General features: G+C 44.6%; 1 protein-coding gene across 2 annotated transcripts in view; it reads right to left on the minus strand.

Moving 5' to 3' along the window:
* The window catches only part of SETD5 (SET domain containing 5), a 181,519-nt gene that overhangs the window by 48,017 nt on the left and 113,845 nt on the right, over positions 1-19,657 (minus strand). For both annotated transcript variants that reach the window (XM_082265992.1, XM_082265991.1), the window contains exons 3-8: positions 19,272-19,455; positions 9,218-9,323; positions 7,575-7,789; positions 7,354-7,412; positions 5,097-5,284; positions 4,405-4,443 (exon numbers count right to left, since the gene is read on the minus strand). In XM_082265992.1, the coding sequence (XP_082122118.1) occupies positions 4,405-4,443; positions 5,097-5,284; positions 7,354-7,412; positions 7,575-7,789; positions 9,218-9,323; positions 19,272-19,342 (678 nt within the window). In that variant the 5' untranslated portion in view covers positions 19,343-19,455. The remainder of the gene's footprint in view (positions 1-4,404; positions 4,444-5,096; positions 5,285-7,353; positions 7,413-7,574; positions 7,790-9,217; positions 9,324-19,271; positions 19,456-19,657) is intronic.

Consider the following 19,657-nt stretch of genomic DNA (forward strand, 5'->3'; position numbering starts at 1 on the left):
TGGGGGTTATATACCAAGCTGAGGACGACCCATAAGTATAGCCAGGTGTTTTTTGTTCTGCCTAGTCCTACTCCTGGAGGCGACACTATAACCCAGTAGTTATGATTTGTCCGTCGATTAACAAAAGAGAAAAAACCTGTGTGCAGCAGGCTCCCTTTCACCCCCTAGTACTTACCTGAGACCCACGTCGAACCATCGATGCTGCCCGGGACTCTCCCTCTGGCCGAGATTGATTGGCTGAGCTCCCGCTGCTGTCAACCAGTCAGTGAGCCAATGAGGAGAGAGAGGGGGCGGGGCCAAGCCACAGCTCCATATCTGAATGGACACACAAAGCAGTGGGTCAGGTGCACTCAGCAGGAGGGAGGGGCCAGGAGCACCGGCAGGGGACCTGAGAAGGGGAGGATGGGGGCTACTCTGTGCAAAACCATTGCATAAAGTATGACATTTGTTACTTTAAGACAAAAAAAGACTTTAGTATCACTTTAATAGTTAATCGTGAAAAGCTAACTGTTGTAGTAGCATTCCCTGCTGAGGAAACTGGTCAACCCAGTATGCCATATGCCCACTTTGTGGTCACACTATGGGGTGGTGTGCATTTGTGAGGGGTGCTGTAGTACATGTTTAAGTGGGGAGACTTGGCTGCACTATTGGCTTTGGCCTACAGGTGGTGCTGCAGATTGTGAGTCAGTGTTGGCACTAGTTTATCGAAGAAGCTACTTGCAGGAGAGCATGGTTTCCCATGTGAAACGTTCACATCTATGCTTTTTTCAGCCACTGCGTTTCTGGAAAGGATAAGGGACTTTTTTTAAAGCAAAAATGGTGCTTTTTTGGCTCAATAGACTTCAAAGGGAAAGCTGCAGAAAAGCATGTAGTGCGTTTTTGCCATGGGTTGCATTTTTTAACCCAGCCAACAAAATTGTACAAAAAAAAAAAAAAAAAAAGGCATAAAAGATGAGAAATGCGTCAAAAACGTGTGTGCAAAATACACTGCAAAAAAAAAAACTGCAAAAAATGGGTCAAAAGCAAACTGCATAGATGTGAACAAGTGTTAAGTGGGCTTTGCAATGGGAATTCTGGTTTGCAGGATAGGGAAAAGTTGGGAAAACACTGCTCACAGGCATAGTTACTATCCATGATGCCTTCCCACACAGCAGATTGTCCTGCAGCTTGTTTCATTTCTAATGTCATATGCAAGTGTGTGGGCGCGCTCATGGTTTTCTGGTTTAGGTATTTCCCAACTGACTTAAGGAATCAGATCTGTAGTTCATGTGTGTTAAACGTGACTGTGTACTTATACACAGGGGAAGGCTGTAGGCAGCATGTACATACAAGCTGCCAGCTTCTGACCCCATTGTGTCATTGTGTTTCCACTGCAATGTCATGTTTGAGCTTTGTACTGAAAGCATGGTGGTGAATTTTGGTGTCGGCTTAGGCTGGCATAAAACAGGTGACCAAAATCGCTGGCACAGTATCCAAAAACGTTTAAAACATGGACTTAAAAGGTCACAACTCATAACATTTAAAGCTGAACTCCATCTTTTGCTACATTTTACATAAATCAGTTGGGGCAAGCTGGCCCAAATTAACTGTGTCTCTCACTAACACATGAGGCCGATGGATGTGCTGTATAAACTGTATATAAGCTAAGTAGGCATGGTGAGCTGGAGTGTGCACGGCAGGCTGACACCACCACAGCTCTTGGATCCAGTTGGTGGCGCTGTCACCCCTCTAGAGAAAGTGTTGGGTGCAGACTTAAATTGGAAGGATCTACAGGTTATCCTGACAAACAGATCTGCAAACACAAAAAACGAATGTAAAAATCGCAATACACAACTTTTCTGAAGCTGATCCGGTCGAGTCTTCAGCGAACAAACAATGGCTGGGAAATGCCTGGGAGGGGGCATCACCCATAGAGTTACTATAAGGCTTTCTGTTGTCTGCTGTCTCTCCTGCCCACTCCCACATACTGAAGCCGCTGCTGACAGCTCAGCGTGGGACTGGACCGGCTGCAGAACAGGCAAGTATATCGATTTTTTTCTTTTTAGGGCTAGATGGGATTTTTGACCTACCTAAATTTCTGTGATGTTCATTGACAGACAACTCCTGATATTCATAACCATTGGCTTATACTGCCTCCTACAGAAGTAGGACACTAGGCAGAAAATAATTCTGGCTACACCCATGGACAGTCCCAGGGGGTATACTCCTTATCTTTGCTATAGCCACTCAGTTTTGTTACAAGTAGTGTCAGGAGAATAATAACTCCACAGAGGGGTGGGTGATGTGTCCATCAATGATCAGAGAAATGGATTTTACAGTAAGTCAAAAATGCCATTTTCTCTTTCGTTCACTGACGGACACAGCTCCTGATATTCATAACCATTGGGACATCCCAAAGAAGTGAGGGGTGGGAACAAAAAAACAAAAAAATTCCCAAGGCTAAACATTTGCCAACCGGGCAACAGGAGCTCAACCAAACACAACTGGAGCCCACCTGAAAAAAAAAAAAAAAAAAAAAAAAAAAAAAAGACACCCCTCAAAGCGGATCAGGTCCTCTAAACAGCAGCCTGCAAAACCTTGCAGCCAAATAAAGCATCCACAGATGCCAACATCCACTTTATACAACTTTGCAAAAGTGTGCACCGAAGACCAGGTGGCCGGCTTGCAAACCTGCGTCACTGATGCCTAACGGAAAGCCCCAGGAGCCATTAAGCACCCGAGTAGAGTGCGCCTTGACAGGGAAAGAAGGAACCTGACCCCTGATGGAATAGGCCTGAACCACTGTCTGTCAAATCCATCTGGAAATAGTCGCAGAACAGGGGGTGTACTAAGACCAGGTCTGAAGTTTTGTCCAGTAGAGCTTGGGCAGCAAAGACCGCTCTTAGACAGGAAGGACCACCCCTGCTAAGAGACAACCCCCACCCAGTCACCAGGCACAAAGGACCAAGCGATCCTCAGCAGAAATGGAGAGGACTCCACCAGACTCACCAGCCACAGAAACAGGCACCTGCTGCCACCAGGAGAATCTGGACTACACATGCGGTGATCAGGAAGTAAAATGATTCAAAGTCAGCACCAGAGGAAGAGGAGGGGCTCCAACTGCCGAAAAAACGCTGGCCACAGGGCTCCACTGTCTTCGCCGCTGTTATTTCCAATGGCAAACCACAAGAAAATGGCCACAAGACTAAACAAACATGGCTGCCGTGTATAGAACCACAGGCTAAAACAAAATGGCGGCCCCCACACGGCACCACAAGGCTTACAGGGACCCAGGAGGGAGACAAGGCCTCAAGGACATATCCAGGCAGGACAGGAGGCCCCACCAGGTACAAACCCCCACCTCCCATCCCTGCACAATCATCCTATCGCACACCCCCTGGTCCCCGTCGCCAGTTAGGATGAGGGACTTGGCGGGGGTCAGGAGGAACGCTGCGACTCAGGCCAAGACAAGGTCATATGTGACCTCGCAAGGAGTTTAACTTGCAGGCCAGCCCCTGTCCAGTGGGGCTATTTTGCGGCCGACCTAGCGCGGAGCTGAGGTCTGAGCGCCCGCTGGCCAGACTGGGGTGTCCACTGGATCTAGATTATCCAGCCCGTCGCCCAGTCCGGCAGTTGGTTGTAGATCTCACAGGAAAAAATCCAGGAGAAAAAAAAATTACCTATAAAATTTTTAGCCAGGACCAAAGATCCCAACAAGGAAAAAGGTCCTTACTCCTGATTAGGCAGAAAAAAAAAAAAAAAAACCTGAGTGGCTTTAGCACAGACTGCTGCCCATGGGTGTAGCCAGAATCCTTTCTGCCTAGTGCCCTACTCCTGTAGGGGGCAGTATATCGCAATGGTTATGAATATCAGGAGCTGTATCCGTCAATGAATGAAAGAGAAATATTAGTTTCAGAATGTGGCTGCGAGTAGGCTTAGAGTTAGGTGTTGGCTGAACTTTTACTTTAAGTCCTTAGTTAAGGAACATTTTAGGCTGGATACACGTGTGCCAACACGGTTTCAGTGCGGGAGTCTTGTGCGGTTCTGTTCACCGGTTCAAATGCAAATGTTTACTGAAATTGCACCTGAACCGGACCCAAAATCACACAGGACCCTTTAAAAAAAAAAAAAAAAAAAATATGCACTGGGGCTGCCTTGCACATGTGAGAACCGGCTGCCTTGAGAAGGCTGACGGTTCATATGTTATGCGAATCAGATGCCGTTCAAAATGCATCCAATTCGCATATATGTGAACTCGAGCCTAAACCATCCATTTCTGGTGAAAAATTCCACACCTTTGCAATAACTTATTTGAGATTCACATATTGATGGGAAAACCACAAGTTAAAAAACAAAGTGTAAAAAGAGCCCTCAAATCCCTGTGAATTGAGCCTGTAATTGTAAAAGGAATCCTGAGAAACGCACCTTCATTCGTAAGGACTTGCGGGAACCTTCTCTAAATGCCTACATAGTTAAAAAAAAAAAAAAGAAAAAAAAAGGTAGTTAGTACACTGAGATTTCTGGGACATATAACCATTATGTAAATCTATGAGAATGAGGACATCACGGTTATATAATCATTGTCATTCTACAGACAAAACATTGCTTTGAAGAGTCACCAAGTGCACAGTGAGTGATAATCCGGTCTACAAGAGGACAGTAACACTAAGGCTGCATTCACACTTGAGCGTAGCGTTTTACCGCGTTTTTTTACCGCGATTTTCAGGGGTGGTTTTTTTTCAGGCATTTTTGGAGGCAGGCATTGACATCTATCAAAACCGCTGGTAATCGGCCCAAAAAGAAGCTCATGTACTTTTTTCAGCTACAGGTATTTTGTAAAACGCTCAGATGTGAACAGGGGCCATTTAAATGAATGGGGTTTTACTTGTTGGGCGTTTTGGAACGTTTTTTTGAGCATTTTTGGAGCTGAAAAACACTCAAAAACGCCCAGGTGTGAATGGAGCCTTAATGATCTTAAGAAGGTATATGTACAGTAAATAAAGCACTAGAGCATTGTTCACTGGAAGACATGACTTGGGAGGTATTTACTACGTCCTCCTAACCTTTGCTTCTCTAGAAGGCATAAGGGAGACAGGCAAAAAACTGATCCTCTATACCTTTATTTTCTTGGCCTTTGGAGCATTACGGGATTTTTCTGTGCTTTTCTTCCTTTTTTTGGGTTTACTCCTGCGAACCCTGTTGACCGTGAGTGTGATGCTAGTGGGCGTGTGCTGGGTGGCTGTGTAAAGCACGGTAGATGGAGACAGTTCCTCATCCCAGCTTTCTGTAGCACTGCTCTCCCCTCCTGTAAATAGGATAAATAAAAATCTTTTGAAATAGGCAGGACTTCAAAAGTACATCACTGGCCACTTTAGGACATCTCAACATTCATTCACTTCATGTTCAGTTTACCACAGCTTGACACTTGGTTGCTTTTTTAAATCATTGGTAATGGAGTAGGGCATATAATGGCTGCACTAGAGAAACAATGTTAAATGCCCAATGGAAATGGAAAAAGATGAAACAGGCTATAAATAGGGTACTACATATCCATGGATACTGACCAAGAAAAAAACAAAAACTAGCGGACTTTACTGGTATCAGAGAGGAACGGTCAGGTATTGTTATGGAAAGGTATTATAAAATATGATTAAAAATCATAAAAGCATGAAAAGAGTACTCTGATTGAAGAATACAAGCCATATGGTCAAACTACAACAGTAGATCTTGGCTATATACTCCAAGAGGTCTTCTTAGAGTATATAGCAAAGATCTGCTGTTGTAGTTTGACTGTATGGCTTGTATCATCCAATAAGAGCATCATGTTGTTTAATCATATTTTGTAGTACTTACCTTTTTATAAGTCTGACTGGTCCTCTCTGGTACCAGTAAAGTTGTTAGTTTTTCTTGCCCAATGGAAGTGTTAAAGGATCTCCAGATCATATATATATATAGATATATATAGACACACTAAGTGGACAAATGTTTGTGGACACCAGACAATCACAGCTACCTATACTGCCTAAAATATGTAGTCACCCCTCGAAGTGATCACGCTCAGGTGTTTCCTGGATACCGATACAGAATACAAAGTCTATTAAGACAATTGTGCGTTTCCTACTAAGTGTCAGCAATATGAACAAGGTCCTTTTCTGTTCCAGCTCACCTCTACCCCTGTGCAAAAAAACAGTTCTATTAAAAGGCTCACTTATTTAAAAAAAAAAAAAAAAAATAAAAGGCACATACTTTTTACATGGAATTTTTTATTTTATATTTTTCACAGGAGAGTGCAGAGTATTGCACCAGCAATCCAGTGGATTATGGGTGCAATGTCAGGCTCCTGCAGACACTGCCTGCAGCTCTGTTGCCCATACCTTTGTACAGGCTCTCTGTTAGAGCTCTAGGCAGCGTGAATGGACTAGGAGTGTGATGATCAGCATGCTCACAGTGTACTGAGAATTACAAACCATCGGCAGTGGTGGAAGATGAGACTTGCAGTTCTCTCATTCAGATTCCTGAGAATGATTGACAGGGCTATACAGGTGGAGGGGGGATTCTCTCCCCTCAGACACTCCGCAGCAGGAGCCATTGGTTCCTGCTGCTGTCAATCACAGCCAGTGAGCCAATGAGGAGAGATTGAGGGGTGAGAGAGGCAAGCTCTGTGTGTAAATAGAATATGTCCATTCACAGGAGGGCAGCTTGAGTGCCCCTATAGCAATAGGCTTGATATGGGGAGTACTTGGTAGGGGTGAGGAGCCAGGACCGATGGGGGACCCAATAAGAGGATCAGGGCTGCTCTGTGCAAAACCATTACACAGAACAGGTAGGTATAACATGATTTTTTTTTTTTAACCTTTAGAATGACTTTAAAGTTCTGTTGGGAAGAATGCTAGAGATCTGCAAACAAACTTGAACTCAACCTTCCTTATTATCTCGAAGATGAAACAGAATACTGACTGAATCAGGCTTTTTCTCGTCCAGAAGCAGTACTTTCTCAAAGGCTTATGGCTGAAAAAGCATGAACTCCCACAGACACTCCAAAAATCAGACACAAAAGGGAGGCCAACCTATATGCTTGTGGATTTGGAATAGGATTGTCTAACAATATCATATAGATGGTTAGGTGTACACAAATATTTCGGCTATGCAGTATACAACAACCATCCACATCAAGTTTCCCCACACAAATTCGCATACCACATCCTTTCCACAGGTGAAGTCACAAGCAAGAACACGTGAAATCACACAATTTGCAGACAGGCAATTTGCTTGATGTGGGCAGAAATCTCGGGACACCAAACTCAATACACAGGCCTCCTTTTCCAAAGCTATTATCACTTTACACTTTACGAGAGGCAAATGATAACTACTTACCCGAGACATTGTCCTGCTTCCTGCGATTTAGTTGAATCACCTTTCCTCGGTTCACACCCCTTTATTCCGAAAGGCAAACAAAAAAGATAAAATTAATTACATTGCCACATTAATGCATACATCACAAATCAAAATTGTCATCAACCAAAACCTTTGCAAGAGCACCAGGCTGCCCATGTGTCAAAGTGCTGAAAGACCAGTCAGTAGGATATCTGACTCACCTGCATTTCTCACACTTTACAAGGAAGCCGTCCGCCGAGGTATTGCAGTGGCACCAGCTGGTAATTCCCTCACCCTCAGAAGAGCTGTCGCTATCCCCAGAGTTCTCTTCTTCTGGTGAGTGAATGCCGTTTACCTCTGCAGCACGGGGAATGATGGCCTGTACTGGTGGGGATGCAGGGGGTGTAGGTGGTGGAGGGGCTCCGTAATTGTGATCCTGTGGGGAATGACAGGCTTTTAGTCCTCAGCTGTACCACAAAAAACACAGGTAAATAACATACAGTCCTTTACAACTGTTCTATATATTCAGGTGAATCTGTCAGAACATGGGGGTTGCTCTCCTTTTCAGAATGTTGGAGCATAGAGATAAGGAAATCTGATGCTTGTTTATAGCATGCCTGATCCAAGTGCAGGACAAAGTATTAAAGACAAGAAAAAAATAAAATAAAATAAATAAGCTGAGGCGAACGATAGTCCGATTTTCCTCGTTTCACAGCAAATCAGCGAACCAATGTAAGAAAATTCGTACAAAAATTCTCATACGACAAAGGCTTTTTTTTTGTGGCTTGTTTCTGATCATGCGCAGTCTCTTTTCTGATTCATCTTGTACAGAAATCGTACTAAAACAGTACATATTAAACGAAGATCGTTTGTTTTTTTCGTACAAGAAAAATTTTGGAGTTCGTTCATTCGAGAATTTTTCGTACAAAAATTCAGAATCGGCTGTGGAAAGTGGTGTACATACTATACGAAAATCATATGAACATTCTTTGAACAAAAATAATTTTCTCAGAGTTTGTACATTTTTTTTTATCACTCCTTATTGGACCTCAAAACGATGGGAAGAGACAAAAGATAGAGACTGACATAGATGGTACGATTTTCTCGATTCTCCCATCATTGGGGGGTCCTTCCCATGAATCTATAGTGTTCTCCTGACGGGGTGGGGAACCATCTTGGCTGAAAGAACACACTGATTGCTAGCGTCTACAGCCACTTTCAATTGCGTGAAATATCCGACAAGCTGGTTGTTTCCAAGTTAATCGATCATCAAACATTGGTACAATCAGCCTGTCGATACATGGTTTGAATCACTGACTGTAACCGCTGAACTGGCCACAATTCAAACCATCTTTAGCAGGCTTAATGGAGAAGTACAGCCAAAGCTTGTTCGGCTGTACTTCCCCTGTGGATCACAGGAGTGCAGTTCGTTCTGTGACCCTGTTTTCAGCAGACAGTGGGCTAAAGGCCCTTGTCAGCGAGCATCACAGAGCCAGTCCAGGCTGGGGCAAGACGACAATATGGGGGGATAGAGCAGAAAGCTGGTGACAGTCACCAGCTCTGCTCACAGAGCTATGAAAACCAGGCGATCAGCTGTTTTTGACCGCTCTGTTCTCAGTCTTAGAGCCGGCAGGGGACAAATGCAGCATTGGACTGATACAGCAACCACCCAAGTAGGATTCTTAAAATAAAAATAAATAAAAACTTCCCTTAACTCGGAGAGGCCCAACCAAGCCCTTGCATTACACTGCTTGTACAGCTAGCCATACATGTGTATAGTTTTCTCTTGTTGAGCCAGTTCTAAACAGGACCATGTGTAGCAAGTTTTACACAGCATTATAACAGACTGGAGCACTGTACTTACCGCATAGGGCAGACCTCTGTACCCCTGGCTTTGGCTGCCTGGATAACTATGGGCTGTATAGATGGTCTTTCCGCTAACTGCTGGACTGGCTTCAACTGATTCAGGGCTAAAGAAGATAACATTTGTTAATATTCAGACATGCAGTAAACTTCATACAGCACTAGAACACTTCTCATACCCAGCTCCACTAATGTCAAATTCTAGACACCTGCACAGCCCCAACCTCTATGTTCCAAAGGGTAAAAAATGCATCATATGGCTAACTTAATCGTTGCATTGGAAAACAGCATACACAGGGTCTTGGGAAGAAGGGTAAACCTGTTCAGTCATGGTACCCAAGGCCTAAGCCTGCACGATCTTCATCACAGCTTAAGGGTTGCATTTTATTAGAAGGTGTTTAAAGGAAGCCTGTGCAAAGGGAATACGAGGGCTACCATTGCAGACTATTGAAAATGCCAGTAGCCTGCCATTTTGATCAATGGCTTCACTGGGTCACTGACCTGGATCAAGTATGCAGGCCAGGGGTTCTGCTTACTTTTTTTGTCTGGGTCAGCCATTTAAAAAAGGTCCTGAATCCAGAAAGCCAGGCAACACACAATTTTTTTTTTTTTATTTTGAGATGTCAAGGGTCACAGCCACCATATTTCTCTTAACACAGGCATCATTTAAAGACAGCACAGCTGCCATTGGGCGTCCATAGCTTCCCAAGCATTCACAGACAGTGGAGAACTTTGGTCTAAACGGCTGCAATATCTCATTCAAGCTCCAATGTCCAACCGATACATATGAAACATTCAAACACCAGAGTGGAAGGAGGATTGTGATTTCTAATCTCTGAGACAAACATTCATTCATGAATCACCTGAGGCTTGTTGATCATCACTTGTCTATCAAGAATGTCCGACTAAACAGAACAACAAATTTCATTGTTAATTGAAAGGCAAAAGTACATTGTGTAAATGAGTTCTCAAATGTTTTAATGATAAACCCCATCAGTTTTACCCTCAACAAAAGTCATTTCCACCTTCTAACAACTCAAATCAAATTTACACGGCACTCCGGACCTAGCCACTTTCCACCCGCCCAACTCAGGCCTTTAACTGGGTCTTAAAGCGGAACTAAACCCTCCTATCGTTTTCAGGCAAGGAAGCAGCCAACTTGGCCTCTGATCTTCAATCCCCATGATGTTGCACACATCAGTTATGACACCAACTATTCAATGGTTTGTTTGACAGTTTGGCTGAGAGCACAAGTAAATACGACTCCATTCACACCCTGGGCGTTTGCGATTGTGGGCAGAATGGATGCGATCCAAAAATGCTATGCAAAAAATGACAAATCGCACAACGCTTGTTCGGGTGCCATTTTCAAGGTCACCTAAACGCGGGTGCAATTATGCACAATAAATCGTGCTACAATCGCAGGAAAACAGCAACACATGAAGCTGACGCCCAAAAGAAGCTCCTGCTCCATTTTGGACAAGCTTCAGGCATTGCGATATGGCCAAACCCGTGTTTGGGTGCCATTAACAATGAACAGCAAGCATTGTGCGATTTGTCATTTTTGCACAGAGTTTAGGGATTGCGGCGATTCTGCCCACAATCGCGGGTGGCAGGTGTGAATGGAGCCTTACATTACCAGGAATGTAACTTTTTTGAAACTTAAATCAATGGGTTTAGTTTCTGATTTAAGGCAGTGGGGGAGGATGGGCTTCCCAGTCACATGACCACTGTTATTGGCAGTTGCAATAACCACATGATAGGGAACCCATCCTGCCAGCTCCCGATCAGAACTAGAGACCAGGGGCTGTAGGTCAGTGGTCCTCAACCCTGGTCCTCAGGGCCCACTAACAGGCCAGGTTTGCAAGATAACTGAAATACATCCCAGGTGATCTCATTTGCTGCTCAGTGATTGCAGTATTCCAGTCTGCATCTCCCTAAGGTAATACTTAAAATCTGGCCTGTTAGTGGGCCCTGAGGACCGGAGTTGAGGACCACTGCTGTAGGTGACAGCTTGGTCACGGTGTCACGAGCATGCTCTCAGATCAACCTCAGCCGCCATCTATGCATGTATGCGGTCCTTAAGGCCCACTTTCCTTGCTGCTACATGTATGCTTTACATAGTTGGCATGAGGCTGATTCAACTAACTTGTTGAACATCCCCACCTGTGTCAAGAGTTTTCTGCTTTGTATGTACATAAGTGGATTACACTGCAAGCCATTAACACAAAATAAAAGAAAATTTTGCAGAAATGAATTAATTTGGCAAAGGGTGACATTATCTAGGGGAAAATGCTGCTCCAGGCTCCCTTAGGTATTGGTCAAAAGTCTCAAGGTCTTGGTACATGGTCATGCAAATTCAACCGAGCATGAGGAATCAAAAGCGACATTGGCCATTACTCACCTTCAGCAGAAATGACATTACAAAGTGATGAAGGCTCCACATAAAGGGGTTGATTTACTAAATCTGGAGTGCGCAAACTCCAGTGCAGCTTTGCAAAGAAGCCAATCAGCTTCTATGTTTTAGCCAAAGCTTATGTGAACAAGCTGAAGTTAGAAGCTGATTGGCTACCATGCACAGCTGCACCAGATTCTGAGTACTCCAGTTTTAGTAAATCTCCCAGCACTGAGCAGAACCTGCAGAAGCATTTTCCCCAGGAAAGTCAAATATTTCAGTCCTCTGATTACTCTCTATGTAGCCAAACCAAGAAGCACTACTAAATGTAGCTACATGAGTTTATATACAGCTCCATTTTAATCCTACCCCAATTCAAATAGAAGTGTCACTTCCAACAAAATAAGGACCAGCATTACCAAGTGTGGCCTCAATGTATAGCAAATTGGATTATTGGACTAAACACTGGTCTTAAAGCTACATACACCAGCAATAAAGCAGAATTTCAAACAATGAGCCATTTACAAGGTTTCAATGTGTTCCTCCTGGACAGCTTAACGTAGAACTCCAGCCAAATCCATTTTAGTGATGATGTTGCCGTGTCACTGCTGAGGAAATTTCTTACCTTCCTGCAGTGTTTCAGGGTGACAGGAAGTGGTGGGGAACAAAAAGTAAACAAAAAACAAAATTCCACATCCTTGTCTCCAGGGAACTGATCTTTACTTGTCAAATCTAATGGCACTTTTCCACTGCAAGTACCGGCTCGGCTCTACTCGGCCCTGCTTGCTTTTCCACTGCTGGTACCGCATGGTACGGTGTTGGAACGGTTCGGTACGGTATGGTATGGTTTGCTTTTCCACTAAAGTAGTACTAAAGTTAAGTGGGTGGGATAACAACGGGGTGGGTGGCATTCTCTGACCAATCAGTGGCTAGTAGTGACTGCATGCAAAGGATTGTGGGATATGGTACCTCTTGGAACCACAATCGAGGTGGTACTGTTTTTGAGAGCCGTACCGTTCGGTTCCATGCAGTGGAAAAGCGCCGCCGTACCGAACCGTTCCTACACCGTACCATGCGGTACCAGCAGTGGAAAAGCACAAAAGCGAGCCGAACCATTCGGTTCCATGTAGTGGAAAAGCGCCGCCGTACCGTACCTCCACCATACCATGCGGTACCAGCAGTGGAAAAGCACAAAAGCAAGCCAAACCGTTCGGTTCCATGCAGTGGAAAAGAGCCATAAGTAGCTTTGTTACCCAATTTCACGCTTCTAGACAAAAAAATATGATCTCTGAACCCGGGTTCATATGGGGGGGGGGGGGGGGGCCTTACCGTTCGACAGTACAGCTGAGACAAGGAGAGAATACAAGTAAACAGACACTACACACCAAACCTCTGTGACAGGTTAGGTCCGCATTACAAAGTTAAGAAAAAAAAAATGGAATTTTTGACTTACTGTAAAATCCATTTCTCTGATGTTCATTGATGGACACAGCTCCTGATCTTCTTAACCATTAGGTTATACTGCTCCCTGCAGGAGTAGGAAACTCAGCAGAAAAAAAGTCTGGCTACACCTCTGGGCAGTCCCAGGGGGTATACTCCCCCTCTGCTATGGGTACTCTGTTTTGTTACAAGCAGTGTCAGAAGAATTACAACTCCACAGAGGGGGGGGGGGGGGGGCAACTTCTGGGACAGCATTAGCAGATATAACCCAAAGATTCTCAAAAGTTGGCTTTTGGAGGACAGAGCACTAAATTGAGGTCCCAAGGCGGGAACGGAGACCACACTGGAGGGGCCAAGTGCCTTACTCCCTGAAGAAAGGTACACACAAGGGAGTATGTGTCTAAGGGCCGCTGAAAGTAGACCGCTAAGGCCGACACCTGACCCTTGATAGTACTCAAGGGCCAGTTTTTGATTAAACACCCCACCACCTTTTCATGCAGATATGGAGGAATTGTCCTCACTACCTGAGGATTATGGGTTCGTGGTCGCAGACCCAACAGTGTGACCCATGTCCATGGCGGCCAAATCAAATTCAGGATCTGATGAGACCGATGAGAAAGGGGAAGGCGGTGGGTGCTTTTTGCTAGCCCGTCACCCAAAAGCCACCTCCTCCAAAGACACAAAGGACTCCAGGACCGCCGTCAGTGTATCGATGGATAGTTAGAACCCAGGGAGCCCAGAGGGCCCTGCATCCTCAGAGGGGATCAGGTGGGGAGATGTGCTCCAAGGACTCCATGAGTCACCAAGGGGACCCCACAAAAAGTGTAACACACTGCAAGGGACAACCTCCACTGCACCGGCAGCACCACCTGGTCACCAGGCACAAAGCACCAAGCGATCCTCAGCAGAGAGGGAGAGGACCCCGCACACCAGATACAACCACCCCGCCGCATAGCCAATTATTCGGTTGCCGGCATAGCACCCTGCTTCCACCCCTGGAGGTGGACCAGACCACCCACACAGCCCCAGCATAAGTGGAGAGAGGGGGTGGGGGGTTAGGATGGAGGGACAGATGAATGGGGGCCTTAACAGGGAGGGGGGGAACTCAGGGGTTCTACCATTCCAAGGAGGGGCCCATGTCCACCCCAAAAACCTTTCCAGGGGAGGGGGGGGGGTGGACAAACAGTTACCATACCAGAAACCAGGCGGGCACCGCTCCAGACAGAACCTCCTATCAATCTTAATGGAGAGGCTGTCGGCCAAGGGGGAACGCTACGAGACGAGACCATATGCGACCTTGCAAGGCGTTTAACTCGCAGGCCAGTCCCCATCCAGCTGGGCTATGTCGCGCCTGGCTAGACTGGGGTGGATTATGCGCCTGTTGCCCAGTCCGGCAGTGGATTGTAGATATCACAGGAAAAAAAAACCCGAGAAAAATAAAATAAATTGCCAGGACCAAAGATTCCAGCAAGTAACTAGGTTCTAACGCCTGTCTAGGCAGGAAAAAAAGGTAGAAAAAAAAAAACGCAGTACCTATAGCAGAGAGGGCGTTATACCCCCTGGGACTGCCCATAGGCATAGACAGACTTTCTGCCTAGTGTCCTACTCTTGTAGGGGGCAGTATAACCCAATCGTTAAAAAGATTGGGAGCTGTGTGAAACAATGAACGAGAGGAAAAAATGCATGCATTATATTCCCCATAAATTGTGCCAACTTTACATACAATTCCCCTTAAAGGGATAGCATTTTCTTAGGACATCTACTATACTTTTAAATCCCTCATCTATTCAGTAATTGGGTACACAAGTATTAAAGTGTTACTAAACTCAACAGTAAAATCAGTGTGTATATGCAGTAAAGCATGCTTGTTATACTCACTGTGGAGCCTAAGGGGTCAATCCTCTGCATTGTATAAAAAGGTTGTTTGATCCTGTCTTCTCCGATCCTCCCCTTTTTACTGTCCCCAATCCATCTCCTGATAAAACAGAGCCCTAGGAGGCACTCTTTGGTGTATTGCTAGAGTTTTTTTTCTTTTTTTTTTGGGGGGGGGGTGCATTATTGGCAAAGGCCAATCAGTGTCAGGGATCATACAGCCTCATAGGTCAGGGGAGAATGAAAACTCCTAAAAGTTTTAACTAGACAATGATAGAAGTCACAAGACTGCTTTATACTGCCGATGAGAGTATTTAGCAGTTTAAATTTACTAAAATAATTGCATTTCCAAGTACTGTGTACTTTGGGAGACCAGATATAGTGAATGCAGGATTCTGGGTTTTGTAACACTTTGATTCCACCCTTCTAGCCAAAAAAAGATTATCTCTGAACTCGGGTCAGAGACATTTCAAGTCCATATGGGGGGGGGGGGGGGGGGGCCTTACAGCTTAACAGTTCAGCTGAGATAAGGAAAGAATACAGACACTATACACCCCTCTGACAGGCTAGGCCTGGTTAGGGGAAAAATGCATACATAATAATCTCCTATAAATTGTATCACCTTTTCATAGAATTCCCTTTTAAAGAAATAGCATTTTTCTTAGGACAAGTATCTACTATTCCATTAAATCCCTCCTCAATTCAGATATTGGATATACACAGGTATGAATGGTCAGAAATGTAGGTTTGGAAAATGCAAAAGTTGCACTGCAATTTTCCTCTAAACACCTTTGCACAGGTATAAATAGGAACATACACAGGCTGCCATGGCAGAGGAAGGCAGCAACCACACATCTGAAGACGGAAAAAATAAAAAACCTTCACAGCTGACAAGGAAACAAACCACAAGCAACGTATAATAAGAAATGTATGTTTGAAAGCAGAACTGTGTGCTAACCACATACGGAACAACAACAATTGCCCCTTTTTCTTTAATTAAAACAAGAAGCAAAACAACAGTAACTGAAAAAGGAGCCAAGGCTAGAAGGTAGACTGTTAGAGCGATCTCATCTCAAATATTCAGATTATTGAAAATTAAAAATACACAAAAAAAATAACACTGTTTAAATTAGTACTGTCTGGTGGAAAAATATCTGCCAGTAGGTGGCGCTCCCAGATCATGGGATTTCAGAAATGTCAGACGCAGCGCTCACACTGCGGAAATGAAAACATTAATACAGCTGCTACCATGGCTGACCAGAAGATTCATTCCTACAAATCACAAGAAGCTCCTTTATTTACAATACAAAAATTACGAAAATACAGGTTTAGAACATCTAACAGGTTATCAAGGCTTATTTATGAAGAGGAAAGTGTCAAACATATTAAAAAATAAGGCGTCCTTAAATCTACATGAAGTCATAAAATGTACATTTTACCGCATTACAGCCACGTATTAAAGCATGGCAGTTATTGTGGGGGCATTGTGCACAATCACAGCACACCACATGTCCATTTTTTGTAAATTCCAAAGTGTAAAACCTAAGAAAAATATATTGCAGCTTTCCAGTTGTTGGATTTGCTGGTTGTTTTTTTTTCCCCTTTAATTTCATCCCGCTGGCAACACTTCCTATGGTGACAATTACTGTACTGTCACAGGAAGTGCCTCACCAATGCATCACATCTTCCCCTCCCCATAAGAGGACAGCATTCTCTAATTTACAGGTGGCCTGTGTAGATTGCTTGAGTTAATGATGCCGAGTCCAACGTTATGAGAGCTCTCATAATGTTGTGACTATAGACCTTGTCAGCTCATACTTTGGTTGAAGTGCAAAAAAAGTGTGCCGTTGGGGGGGGGGGGGGGGGTTGGGATCCTTATTGCCTAGTCCAATCAAACAGAAACCTTAAAGTTGTCCTAAAGGCAAAAATGTTTTTACCTTAATGCATTCTCTGCACAAAGCGTTAAAAAAAAAAATAAAAAATAAAAAAAAAAGCTGCCTCCCCCACCAGCCCCCCCCCCTTAAAAACTTACTGGAGTCCATTCGCAATCCAGCACTGTCCCATCTGCAGCAGCTCTTCTCCCATAAGCTTGACAGAGCAGTGGGAGCCATTGGCTCCTCCTGCTATCAATCAAAACCTGTGAGGAGTGAGCGGGGCCGAGCCACACTGTGCCTATGGATGCACACAGCCCAGCTTGTGAGCACTCCCACATGAGTGCTCCCTATAGCAAGCAACTTGCTATTGATGCCCTTCAAAGAAATGGAGCAGAGCCCGTCGGCAGGGGACCCCAGAAGGAGAAGCAGAGAGCGTCGGCAAGGGAGCCCAGAAGGGGAAGATCAGGGCCACTCTGTGCAAAGGGGAACAAAAAGGGGCTTACAACCGCTTTAAAGCTTTAAATGCTGACAAATACTCTCAAAATGTGAGTTTGTAATGAGCTTGTACCCTGGGCATGGTCCCAGCCTTCAGGTTGTAGAGTGGCTTTTTTCCTGGCAGGGTTCTATAAAGCCACTACTGCCTAGAGCTGAATATGCTGTGTGCCACTACATTGTGTGCACACACACAGCGCCCATGGCAAGCCAATGCCCTGCTCCCTCCTCCTAGCTAATTGATGGAAAGCTGCTGACACCAAGAGACAAAATCTGAAGAGCACAAAAAAAAATAAATGGAAATGGGTGTACAGTATAAGCAAAAGTCACAAAAAAAAGACCCGAAATGCTGTAATATTAGCTCAAAATCTGCTAGGCATTCCCTTTAGCCCTGGTTCACACTGATGCGGTGTGGAAAATGCAGTGATTCCAGTGCCTATTCCACACTCCATCGCAAACGCACTGTGTTCATGCTGCGGGAGTCTATTAAAAGTTACCACCCCACAATGCAGTGCGTTTGCCCAAACAGGATTGCATGGGTATAAACACCCACATGATCAGGTTGTAGTGCGGGTAAAAAAGAAACAGCCTGCACCATTTTCACGAGGATGCAGTGCGATTTGAGCCATCCAAAATGAATTAGCTCAGATCGCAATGCACTGAATCGCATGTTATTTGCACAGGAATGTGATGCAATACCAGTGCAAATCACATGCGGTGTGCAGTGTAAACCAGGGCTCAAAATCCAGGTAAACTTTTAATTTAAAATCCGCTAAATACATTCCAGATGCATCAAAATGTGGTCAGATTCGGCATGGAGAGTCAGACCTCTGCAGAGCCCATTGCTTCCACACAGAGGAAGGGTCTCTCTATAGTATGTAGTAGCTGTGCCCTCCAACATGCTCCAACTTGCAGCATTTAATACTTTCTAGGCCAGGGAACCAACTAAACCGAATCAACCAACCCCCCACCATAACATGAGTTTAATGCTGGCCATACAAGGGTCGAATTCAGAATAAATTCTCTTTCAAAACCCGTAATTAAGAATTTGTTAGAATTTTGCACCATTAGTGGGCAGCAAAAACCGTTTGATTTTTGTGAGGCCATCGAATTTAAGCAGCAGGCACGTTGGAAATTTGAAAAACAAATCAATTTTTAATTACGGTAATAAAGGGAGAATTGTGCGAGAAAATCAAAAAAATAAATACGCATGAGCTGTGACCTGGAAATAAAATAAGATTACCAGCCTCAAATTTATTTTCTGTAGGAACAGGAAGTAAAATTGAAGGCTTGGTTGGTCAAATTTCGAGATCAATAGTGGCACCATCGGATCACAACACGCACGAAGTTTCTGATTTTCGAAAGAAAATTTGTTTGGAATTTGACCCATGTATGGCGTGCATTGTCCACTTTCCGTCTGCCCCAGGGTTCCTTTAACTGAGCTTCTTCTACGGCCAGGGGTGGGAAAGGTCTGACTAGTCATGTGACCACTGATTAGCTGTCACAGTGGTCTTCTGATCAGGAGCCGGTTCTGCCAGTTTCCGCTCATTAGTACAGGCTGAGAGCTGTCTGGCAAGCTCGGTCTCTGAGCTGGGAGCATGTAATTAAAGCACCCATAGACCTGTGTGGCCTAGGGTGTCAAAGCTCATCTTTGCTGGTACACACATCTATTACGTTGGGAGCAATAGGTTAATATAGGGTGCATCACACACAGATTTTAGTGTGTGGGGTGGACTTCTTTTTAAGCATACCCATCATTCATACAACCTTTTTTCTTCCTGGGAATTAAGCTGAAAGTATGTGGCCTATGATGGCAAATACAGCCTAGGATGGCTGTTTTCAGTGTACATTGAGTATAATTTCCAGATAAAGTAGCACCATGCTTAATGGTCGCTGTGAGGTTTCTACAACTACAGGTAGTTCTCAGCGACGGCACACACTTGAAAGATTGACTAGTGCTGTATACAATAACTGAGCCTTACTCTGATCCGGCGGCCATGTCTGAGTAGGATGTATCTGGTGTGGTGACTCCCAGAGGGATTACAATGCTCATGACGTCCGGCACTACGGTCGGAGAGAATCACGGGGTCGGAATCGCAGCGACTGACCACACCGAAGGCGGGGAGCCGCTAAGCCACGAGAGACACTTCACGGACATGAGGAAACCTGGAAGGAGGAAAAGGAGGCAAGTTAGCAAGATGAGAAAATATGAGCTGAATTTTTAACGTTTACCAGCAATTCTATTTAGACTATGGAACATTAAACTAAAGTGGTTATACACAGTGGTCTGTGTCAATAGACAGACAGCAAGACTTGGGAGCGCCTCCATAGATAGTGGCTTGCTATGTGGGCAGGAGCGCCAACAGGG

Source organism: Pelophylax lessonae, assembly GCF_965119305.1.
Source record: "Pelophylax lessonae genome assembly, chromosome: 8".
NCBI classification, from domain to species: Eukaryota; Metazoa; Chordata; class Amphibia; order Anura; family Ranidae; genus Pelophylax; species Pelophylax lessonae.